Source organism: Tachysurus fulvidraco, chromosome 1 (genome assembly GCF_022655615.1).
Source record: "Tachysurus fulvidraco isolate hzauxx_2018 chromosome 1, HZAU_PFXX_2.0, whole genome shotgun sequence".
NCBI classification, from domain to species: Eukaryota; Metazoa; Chordata; class Actinopteri; order Siluriformes; family Bagridae; genus Tachysurus; species Tachysurus fulvidraco.
In genome coordinates this window covers 10,176,662-10,188,670 of record NC_062518.1, presented here as the reverse complement: position 1 = coordinate 10,188,670, position 12,009 = coordinate 10,176,662, and the positions used below count along the sequence as shown (strand labels likewise).

The window sequence follows — 12,009 nt, the reverse complement described above, 5'->3', positions numbered from 1 at the left end:
TTTCTCTCTCCTCATAAGCACACGGAGAAAGACCGGGCGTTCTCATGATCATTATCCAAAGGTCTCAGAGTTTGCCCGGGTGCAGATGTGGACTATGGTTCTAGCATATCCCATGGATTACGGAAAGCTCTAGATAAGAGGTCCTATTTTATCTGATGCAGCCTCCAGATGCGGTGATCCAGCTATTCAAGCTGTCCTGACATTTTCAAGTGTGTCTACAATTAGGTGCACATATAAAGAGTATTATATTTTAGAGTATTATATTTTATCTTCAACTATGAGCCTTGAATAAATTGTATGTCCAAGTGTATATGTGTTTTTGGATAAGAAATGACAATAATCCAACTTGGTATACATTCAAATGGACTTTAAACAAGTCCCAATTTAGTAAAATCATTTAAATCCACATTCTTATAATTAAAGATGTGTGCTAGAATGATGTCTTATATAACTTGAAAATTTTCATTTTTTTCATTTTCTTTTAAATCATTTAAATAATTTCCTACTAGGAAATCTTATAAAGATTATATTAAAGATTGGTTTTGGTTGTAAAGGTTTCAGATTATGTGGTTGAAGAACCTTGGCATTGCTGTGAGTAACATTTCTGACATTTCCAATAAGTAAGAAAGGGTTCAATAAAATCTGGCAACTCATTCATTCATTCATTCAGTCACTAAGCACTTTATCCTGGTCAGGGTTTCAAGTGGATCCGGGTCCTATTTGGAACACTGGGTGTGGGGCAAAGAAAGACACACATCGATGTGCCGCCAATCAATTACAAAGAACCAGGCCCACACACATTCATTCACAATCCAATAAAGACAACGTAGAGTTTCCAGTTCACCTAATGGTATGTATTTGGAGGAATAAAAGGAACCTGATAACACAGACAAAAACCCATGTGGGCACAGACTCAACAAAGAAACCCCCACAGACAGTATCCCGAGCTCAGTATCATACCAAAGACATTTATTCAGTTATTCATATTTGCTTATACACTTGGACACTTGGATCTCAATTCCAAAAGTTTATACTGAACCTTGATTTATCATTTTACCAAAAAGTAAACTCTGTAAGAATATATACCGAAATCTGACTGAAAACATCCTGCAACTAGAGATATGCGGACAAACTTCAGTAAAGTAAAGTGTTATGTATGCATGTCTGTGTAGTCATGTTTGTCTTATTTAAAAGCCTCAAGCCTCCAGGAAGAGACTAATCCTCCCTCATCTCATACCCTGAACACACCTTGCTTTCTAATTCTGTCTCCATTCAGGCATGAAAATCAAGCTACTGCTGCCATCTCCTGTCTCTACACACTGGTTAAACACTTATTAAAGCAAACTTAAAACAAGGCAGAATCCAGTACAATACAGAAGACAAACAAATATAGCAATATTACTGGGGTTGAGTAAGGCTTATAACGACATAAAAGACCTTTGTAGAAGAAACAGACACAGTTAAAAACAAGGAATGATATTATGAGTATTAGTACACAGGGGTGCTTCAAATACTAGTCACAACACACTTGATCAGACTTTGGGTGGAATATGATTCACCGGCAATGATATTAATACACAATAACAACAGTAATACACAAGCCCCATCAGAAGTATTGGAACATTGAGGTAAATTCTTTGGTTTTTGCTGTACACAGTTTTTGTGTTTGCGATCGAATGACGGTTATGAAATGATAGAATTCCAATTGAATTGTCTCATAGGCGTCTCCTGATCTCAAAACCAAATGTCTCCAACGTATAGCAAAAACAAAAAGAACGAGCCGTTCCAATACTTTTGAAGAGAGCCGTATGCACTTACAAAGAACTTCTGATAACCCTTAAAAGATTACAGCGTGGTTTTCCAAATTGCATCCACGAGTGACTTAAGGCAAACATTTTCCCGTCACCACTGCTAAAATGAAAAGAAACTTGCATAATCATGACATCTATTATCAGATATATAGTTTATCTGATATTGGCTCTGTGTCAGCCTGAACAAAAAACATTCATTTATGCTTATTATGACACTGGCCTTTGTGATATGCAAAGTACATGAAGCATAATGTATATTTATACACTTACTATCCACATTATTAGGTCCTGGACAGCTACATATTCATACAGTTATCTAATCAGCCAATCATGTGGCAGCAGTGCAATGCATTAAATCATGCAGATGCAGGTCTTTAGTTCATGTTCACATCAAACATCAGAATGAAGAAAAATGTGATCTCAGTGACTTTAACCATGATCACATGCAGATGGCATGGTTGTGTGCCAGATGGGATGGTTCGAGTATTTTGGAAAATGCTGTTCTTTAATTTTCACACACAACAGTCTTTAGAGTTTACGCAGAATGGTGAAATAAAATAAAATCCCATCACAAAGCAACAGTTCTGTGAGTTGTTACTGACCAGAAGAAAATGACCAGACTTGTTTGAGCTGCCAGCAAGGATAAAATATCTCAAAATCATCACTCTTTATAGCCATGTTGAGCAGACAATGTAGAAAATTTTAATATCAGTAAGCAATAATTCTAGGGTTGTTGAGTTTTCAAAATATGAATCTTATTCGCTGTTACTCCCGAAGCCTTCAGCTATGGGACTCTTCTCCTTACCTGTGAATAGTGTAGCCTTAGAGCAGGTCATGTTCAGACAGCACAGTGTGTTGTCGTTCTTCACTTGTCATTATAATGTGATTGTTTCATTGCTTTTCTCTCTTACCTTTTACGCACAATATAAAAATGTGTTGTTTGCCTGTTGTACCATGGACCTGGGGATCCATATTTCAGAATTATTGAATATGCTTATAGATGGCATGATGATAATGATGGTGGTAAACATTTATTAAAAGATAAAACTTAAATGTTTAAAAAATGTTTTTACAAGCAACATATGGCATCTTAAAGGTGTTTTTTGAAAGGAAATGTCTAATGTGTGTGTGTGGGGGGGGTCTACCAGTTTGAGGAACAGAGGAAGAACCAATGCTCTCTTTTCAGCAAGGCATTATTCATTTGAAAGTAAACACCTTTTTTCTTTACACGGACTTGAAGAAAGAGCAGATGTCGAGACACAGCTATGCTGCTCGCGAGCGCCTGATGCTGAAAGACGGACAGAGTGGCATTTTCTTTTTTTACAGTAATCCCAAGCACCTCATTTCCCAAAAACAGCCAAGCATGCCAGCTTGCCAAATGCAACCGCTGCCATTTCAGCAGCCTCCAAATAATGACATCTGATGGCCAATTATAGAGCATCGCACTCCAAAAATGGTTACAGTGTCTCCTCAAAACATTTAAAACGGTCTCGACAAGCATCCCACACCATTAATAGTTGTGTCTGCTCAGCTGTATCCTCTTAAATCTGTTACAGATGTCCCTGATATACTTACACACAATGTGTTTGTGATAAAAATGACATAATAAAGCTGTTGTACATGACGGTAAGGAATCATGGGTCGATAAGAAACCCTGTTAGCTGGAATCTTGTACATCATTATTATTACAAACACATGGTCTAGACAAAACAGTACACAATGTTGGAGATGTTGTCTGTGGTGAAGGGCAGTCGGTTTGATTTAGAGTGTCTCTGTCCTTGGCCTTGGTTTCTGAGGAGTACAGATTACGGGAGGATTGTTAGCAGTGCAGGCCTTGTAACATCTTTCTCCTAAAAACAGCCACGTCCACGTCAGGGAAAGTTAATGAAAGCGCGCCTGAGGTTTACTGAGAAAGCAGATCCCCAGTGAGGCTTAAATATTTTTAAACAGACTTTGACGTATATACTGCATGGACGAGACATGAATCAAAACCCTAATAAAAGAAGCCAGGGAAACCTGAAAGATTTAATTAAATCATGTCCAAATGGAGGAAGGCAGAGGGAAAGAGATGGTTTTAATTGGGACAGGGAGATAGAGTGAAACCCTATCTGCAGGAAGCCTCTGAAACGTCCCAGGGATGCATTATTGTACCACAATTCAGACGCTGTGAAAACCACAAAGGACAAAAAAAACTCTAAATCACTAGTGAATGAAAGGAATATTACCTCAGAGTTCATAATCTTGCAAAAATAATGCAGTTGTTCCCTTGCTAAATCAGATGGAGGTCGATGCCAATATATACATCATGCATGCTTGATATAATGCCATGCTGGCACGTCTTTAGAAAGACATTCAGAGAAATTATATACTATTGTTTTATCCCTCTCTTTGCCTCCCAGAGGTTATTCACAATCCCTATGGACGTGATCTCGGACATGCTGTTGGAGAAAATCACTAGCAGACCCCATGAGGGGTTCATTAATCTGAATGGGTGTGTAATTCCCTGCTTGCACAAACAAGTGCCAAAACGTACAGCTTAAAGGTTCTGGCTTCAGATCCAATGCTCGGTTCTGAGCCAGCCGTAATCGACATACGTGAGTAACCGTGGACAATGCCGATGTCAAACAACCTTTAATTGGTAATTGGTAACAGCCTCCAAGCAAGGTGGGCTTTAATTAACACCAGCAGTGAGAAGATCCTTCCTGGACATGTATGGTATATTTATTATCAGATGTCTCCACTCTGGAGCTCATCATACTCCCAGTTATGAACACAGAAGTGCCAGATGCGCCAGGTTCCCACCATCACATGGGGCAGCAATCAGCAAAGGTTATCAGAGAGCATCGCGCCAGACTGAGTCTTATTTAAAGAAATGTACCTCTGACATTTAGAGAGTTGGAGAGATTTACTGTGAATGAAAGCTGGAGGGCTTTGAGGTTATTGGCGTTTCTTATCTGCACATTAAGTAAGAGGATTGTATTTGCCATATGTCATGTCTGTCTGCTGCCATCCCATCATGCACTGCCACTCTCTGCTGTAACATGAGCTAAATGCACTCCAGATGTATTCCAGTAATTAGGCCAAATTTTTCAAGCTTCAGTATTTCACACTGCATATATATTAATCATGGAAGGCATGGCAGAGATTTCTGTATTGATAACATCGCACACTTTAAAGATGGCTGACTCGCCACTCTAATCAAACCTAAGTGGGGTCAAGGTTAACAAAACAATTCCAGAAAAAAACGAAATTTCTTTCAAGCAGTTGTTGTGCTCATATGTCATAACAATGTGGAAGCACTTATTGTTATGACATGTGTTATGTCATAACAATAAGTGCTTCCACATTGAAGGTTTTTAAGCTTTTTTTTTTAAACTGACAGTAAAAACTGACATCAGATCACAGACGTAAGCTGTCAAAATGATTTATTTTTGACTGCGCACTAAAAAAAGGTCTTGCAAAAAAAAAAAATAAAAAAAAAAAAAACCCTAATAAATTGTTGCATAATGTGTTTCCATATTTCTGAAGTCAAGTCATAGTGCTTTTCATTTCCGTTGTTCCCAGCGTTGTCATTTCTGGATGGTCCTTTCTGTAGAACACCTGGCTCGACTCGTGTACGTTGTTACAAAGCCCTGTCGAACTAAATTAGGTGTTACATCAAAGAACACAAAAACATTTAGCGCTCAGCACAGCATACCAGACACTGATTTGAGAACGATTTTACTAGCGCTTTATTTAAAGCTCATTTCCGGTAGCAGATTTTCTGTGTTCAGAACTGGCTTCCTTGCAGTCTGACCTGCGGAACAACAGCCAACTCAAGGAAGTACCTGAGACAACGCTGTTAAAGAAGCTGATCTTACAGCTCTGCATGTCTCTAGCCACAGGATCAGTCTCCTTGGTCAGTCTTCCTCTGAGAGTGTCTCATCATCATCATCATCATGCACCTCTCTGTGTGCAGCCAGAGCGACCCCATCAGGGTTATAACTGTCCATACTCACAGTCAAACCCTCGGCCAGCTTCTGGGCGGCCATTTTGGCTTGGAGTTCCTGTAAGATGCGAAAGAAGAAACATAGAAATACAGACGTGTTCTCAATAATTTGTCAGACACGTCATTTAAAGTGATGTGGAAGATGACACTGAATATATTACCTAAGACGGTTCAAGTGTGCAGCTATTAAAGGGACCAGCGATACACACTGTACATAATGTACTAATAGCACACCTTTACAAACACCTTTACCTTCATCACAGTGAAGTCTTTTCAGTCTTTAATGTAACGTCAAATTATAAACATCTTTAATATCATCGGCCCAGTGTATGAATCCTTCAAATAAACTGTTGTTTTTTTAAACCACAGTACTATAATCATATTCAGAAGCAAAGCGAATACACAATATAATCAGAAAGCATAACATTTAACCCAGACAACTCCGAACCCTCACAGATATGATCGAGTTAAAAAGGCACAGGTTTGTACAGCTTTATAAAGAGCTAGGTAAGAGCGAGGTTGTATGATGTACGATAAACTTAGCAGTTTTACCTGATACTTTGCTGTCTGCTCTTCCAGAAGGGTGACAGACTCCTCTAGTGTGAGTAACTGTGCAGGACTGTGGTGCAGCGGAGGAAGCTTGGCGGATGTGACATCATCGATGTGCTTCCTGTCCTTCTGCCTCCGGGCCTCAGCGCTGAGTGGGGTGACACTGCCAGGGGACTGACCAGGAGACGGAGAGTCTGACTTCAATGGCAGTCTGATACACATAAGACACAATGTCAAGTCCTTCTTACTACTGATTAAAAACCTGAATTTACCAGATCGTAAAATATACTTTGCATTGTCATTGTCAAAAGTATGTGAACACCTGACAAATCAAACCCATATGCACTTAATAAAGACCTTATTATAAATTTAGTCCTTGCTATACGGTTATAATAAGCTCCTTTCTTCTGGGAAGGGTTTCCACTGGATTGGAGCGTAGCTGTGGATTTGTGTTCATTCAGCTACAAGAGCTCTGAGAAGTGAGATGAGGTGCTGATGTTGGGTAGGTGAGGAGGTACAGGGTTCAATCAGTGATCCAGGTCATCTTAAAGGTGTTCAGACGGGTTGAGGTCAGGACTCAAGGTCTTCCACTCAATCTGAGATACACTGTCATGCTGGAACAGGTTTGGGCCTCTTAGTTCCAGTGAAAGAAAATCTTAAACTACAACATACAAAAGACATTCTAGGCAATCACATGCTTCAAACTTGTGGCAACAGTCTGGGGGAAAACTACATACGTGTGTGATAGTCAGCTGTCCACAAACCTTTGACCATACGGTACACTTTAAAGAGAAAGGCAGCTACTGAAGAAAACCTATTGACCTTACTATGATCTTAACCCCATATGGATCAATTCCAATATCTATTCAGTTAATCTGGTGGATAAGTCCTACAAAGTAAGTCTCAGACAGGTGCATGGACAAACCAAAATCATAATATCTCAACCACCTACTAGCAAAAAAAAAATAAAAAAATTCCAATGTATGATGTTTAGCTAGCAAGCTAATTTAGGTGGATAACGTTATAATACCGCATAGCGGCTTGTTTAAAGGGTGCTAATACTTATACAACTAAAGGTACTTCAAACCGTTTTTTTTTTTATAAAAATATGTAATATATTACCATGACTAGCTAGCAAACTTTATAAATACTCTTCAGCCCAGCTATAATAAAACATTTATATGACATGTAAGATAACCACATGATGTTTGTGATAGGAACATAAGTAACCAAGTGGGTCGGTCACAGCGGGAAATCTATACACTTAAACCCTCATATCAGGATTAAATATCAAGATGTACATCAGAGGAAAACAAAGTGCACTCACTGATTGAGTCTGAATCGAGGTTTTGTCACACTTTTGTCTGATCTCTCCAGTACTTCCATGTAATGTGGCTTCTTCTGCTGCTGCTGCAAGCCCAAGAAAGGATTTCTAGAAGTGTCTCTGGGAGGAACGTTGCTCTGCTCAGTTAAAGTAACGCGTTCAAACGCCGACGCGAGATCCGTGTCCTCAGCTCTGTCTTCTTTGCCTGATGTTGCTGTGTCTCCAGATGTTGTCTCTCTCACCTCGGCGCTCTCTACACAGAGGGACTCCAGGCTGTTTTCACCATCTGCTCTGCATGCAGCTTCCACCAGGAGTGATGGCTCTGTGTTCATCTCTTTCTCTTTAAGCCTCGTTCCAGCAGCAAGCGCATCGGTGAAGACGACATGCTGGCGCTGAGTGAAAGCCTGCTGGTATCTGGACTGAAACTCTGTTCGCACAGAGGCCAACCTGACCCGCTTCTTCTCTTCTTCCTCCTTATTTGCTAGAGCATGGCGGACTTTCTCCACAAACTCAGTAATCTTCTTTCCTTTGTCAGGAAGGGTTTGAATGAAACACCTACAATTGTACACAATATTAATTATTTAATGAAGTAGTTTACATTACTCACAGTACTACAGTAAGCATGTGCCAGTATTCATCTAGCTTTAAGCACACACCGTACGATTAGCACAGATGCCTCGAAATGCCACGCTTCATATTCCTTAGCGATTAAGAGAGAGCACAATAAGGTAAAAAGTCACAAAGTTGTAACCCCAAACGATTGTCTACTTTTATTGATACCCAATTAATGCAGATAAGTTTAAAGTTAAATGTGTAATCATTTGTTTCATTACAAATCTTGTGAGCCTCTGGCAACCCGTAATGAAAGAGTATGCAAGGAATTCGCCTCAGTTTTACAAACTAAAAACTATATGCTACTTAATTACATTACCTCATTTTAACCAGATGAATCATTAGGGTGAGAAAATAGGGTTTGCTTAATTTGTAAAGCGATTCATGTTACACAATGTTGTTTAAATAAAATACACACTGGAAAATGCAGGCTGCAGTACGAGGCTTTAGGACCATTATCTTTCAAATAGAACTTCAGTTTATGGCTCGTCAGATATAACGAATGGCCACAATATAAAACATTTATTGTGTTATGACCATCTCAGTCTCTGCATCCCATCAGGCTGACTTCAGAGAGTCTGGTGTTTTTGCTACTTGACACAGAACAGAAGCACTTCTGAATATATAAAGAGGGTGTTTGACAAATGGCCAGCAAACATTAAGTGAGCATTAACATTCGGTTCAATTCAGTGACTGAATCTTGCATCAAAATGTTTAATGTTCAAAATATATAGAATAAATATTTCATTAAAAAAAACGAACGTAAAAGACACAACACAAAGAACTATTACTAGCTTTACTACTTCTGGCTTTATTCAATTTGCAAATACACATTAATTGAACTGTGTGCCGGATTTCTGATTTCTCTTACCATGGTTTTATTTAGTCTCCGTTTTTGATATTATAATATTTCATAAATATGTAAATAGTTAGTTTGTGGTGCCATGAACAAAAAAATATCTATCAAGAGATCTTTATATGATAGATAAGTTTAAACAATTATAATTCATTTTTAATGCTTTTTTCATCTGGGTGACACAAGAGGGAGATTATAAATAATGTAATTTCTACAACTGTATATAATCAAGTAGGGATGTGTAACCAAGAGCTCCTGAGCAACATATAGGTCAGTATAATGGCTGAGATCATTATCAATATCACAGCCTTCAGATGTTTAGTGATGGAAACCAGAGGCAAAACCAGGCGGCGGTCCTGATCTCCAGGCGGCGGTCCTGATCTCCAAGCCATCATGATCTCCAAGCGGTACTGAACTCCAAGCGGTGGTCATAATGATCATATAACCCCAATTTTAACATCTTTTCACTGGCTACTTGTTAAGTTTAGAATTGATTACAAACTGCTGCTACTCACGTACAAGGCTCTTAATGATTTAGCTCGCATGTATCTAACTAGTCTTCTAGCATGTTTACAATCCTTCACGCTCTTTGAGATCACAAAACTCAGGACTTCTGGTAGTTCCCAGAATATCTAAGTCTACTAAAGGCGGTAGAGCGTTTTCATATTTAGCTCCTAAACTTTGGAATAGTCTTCCTGATAGTGTTCGGGGCTCAGGCACACTTTCCCAGTTTAAATGTAGATTAAAAACTCATCTCTTTAGTCAGGCATACACATAATACATCCCATAATATTGTGCACTATTATATCAGACTTGCGCATTTTGTGAACAGCAGATATGTTATTCCCTCTCCACTGCTTCTCTCTTTCTACCCATCCCGAGGCATCCAGAAACTGTATCAGCTCCAATCGTCTTCCGTGCGATGAAGATTTTGGACCTCCACTGAGATGAGGCTGACTCTGAGAATCCTGAGGCATCTAGAGATCTACCAGCTTCAGTTAGACTCTGCGATACTAAAGAGGAGATCTGAACTCCATGTGATCTTTTGCATCTATTTGTTCATTTGTTAGACTGTATATTTATAATCACACACTCCAGTGTCACCCATATGAGGATGGGTTCACCTTTGAGTCTGGTTCTTCTCAAGGTTTCTTCCTTTACCATCTGCTGCCTGAGTCACCTCAGACTTGCTCATTGGGGATATATGCATACACATTGTGAACTAAATCTATCGAATATTAATCTCGTCAATTTTGCATGTTTATGTTCTGTAAAGCTGCTTTGAGACAATGTCAATTGTAAAAAGTGCTATACAAATAAACTTGACTTGAATTGAATTGAATAATCTCCAAGCGGCAGTCATGATCTCCAAGCTATCATGATCTCCAAGTGGCGTTCCTGATCTCCAAGTGGCGGTCCTGATCTCCAAGTGGCGGTCCTGATCTCCAAGTGGCGGTCCTGATCTCCAAGTGGCGGTCCTGATCTCCAAGCACTTCTAACCACAGCAGTCTCATGGGTCTCCAGACTCCCCACAGTTATTCCAGCACATTTCTACAATGTTGACATTCCAGTCTATTATAACTGCTTTCTCTTCGTATAATGTATTCTATCTGTAACGTGTGTATTATCTTCCTATGCCCATGACCAACCAATGCACAAAGTTGACAGTCATCTGGCGACTTCTAGCGACTGTTTGAACCTGGATTATTCCTCATCCTCTCAAAACATCTAGCAACACGTTGTTTCTTCTGTTTTCATCTCCACTCCAGCTGAGTTCCCCTTTATGTTTATATTCAGAATATTAATAGCAGTAAATCAGTATAACATGTTCAGCTACACAGAAGAGCTAGTGATGTAAACTGAAAACACTGACAGGTTACTTACTTATTCTTTAGTAACTTTTCTTGTCGTGACAATATTTCACACAGCTGCCCCGTACTCTTGGTCTCCAGGTCACCGATTAAACCCTGTCGCGCCATTGTAGCTAACCTTGTAAAATCTATATTAAATTAAATTAAAACTTCATACTTCATAGAGTTCATTAATGACTCGAATCTTACTAAAATCCTCATCTCGACCAGGTAAACACATGGCTAACATGCTAAACGCTACAGAGCAGCTAGGCAAGCAGTATCTCAAATGAGTAAATAATGCACTAGATAGGGGGTATAAGTTATTAGAGTGTACCCTAGAAAGTGCACGAGTGTAGGTATGAGGAAGCTTTTTGGTATCCAAGCAGCGACGTACTCGGTTGTGAAACCTAGCATATTGATTTCAAAATAAAAGACACTTAAAAAATTCAAAATAATGGCCAATGATGGATGTTTCTATATCTCACCCATAACTATACTTTATGCTAGAATTTTTCAACGTATTTGTTTCTTTAGGTAATAAATAAATAAATAAATAAATAGATAGATAGATAGATAGATAGATAGATAGATAGATAGATAGATAGATAGATAGATAGATAGATAGATAGATAGATAAATGCCTGGTTGTTATTACTATTGGATATTTAAGTGTTTATTTAAGTAATAATAATAAATAAATAAATACCTGGTTGTTATTACAATTGTATATTTAAGTGTTTCTTTAAGTAATAATAAATAAATAAACACATAAACAAATAAATAAATACCTGGTTGTTATTACTATTGTGTTGCTAGTTTATTATGTACTCTGTGTTCCCACCAGGTGGCGATGTGGAGGCTATTTGGCATTACTGAAGTTTCTGTAAGTCGTGAAACATCTTACGGAGTGTATTAAAAAATCTAAATCATCCCCTTTACCTTTGCATTGTTTGCATTTGTGTAACGTGATGGATGCAATCTATTTTTATTACACTAAGACCTATGAAAAGTATGGC

General features: G+C 38.7%; 1 protein-coding gene across 2 annotated transcripts; it reads right to left on the bottom strand.

The window, feature by feature from the left end:
- Nucleotides 1–947: 947 nt before the first annotated feature.
- On the bottom strand, nucleotides 948–11,282 carry polr2m (RNA polymerase II subunit M). 2 transcript variants are annotated; one of them, XR_003439186.2, is made up of 5 exons: nucleotides 11,025–11,282; nucleotides 7,676–8,227; nucleotides 6,352–6,559; nucleotides 5,639–5,857; nucleotides 948–5,451 (listed from the first exon to the last, which is right to left on the bottom strand). XR_003439186.2 is itself a non-coding variant. In XM_027137165.2 (4 exons), exons 1-4 carry the CDS (start codon nucleotides 11,117–11,119, stop codon nucleotides 5,711–5,713), a joined length of 1,002 nt encoding a protein of 333 aa, XP_026992966.1. In that variant the 5' UTR covers nucleotides 11,120–11,281; the 3' UTR covers nucleotides 948–5,710. The 2 variants fall into 2 exon arrangements, 1 of the variants encoding a protein (XP_026992966.1); XM_027137165.2 differs by having other exon boundaries at nucleotides 948–5,857; nucleotides 11,025–11,281.
- Nucleotides 11,283–12,009: the final 727 nt, after the last annotated feature.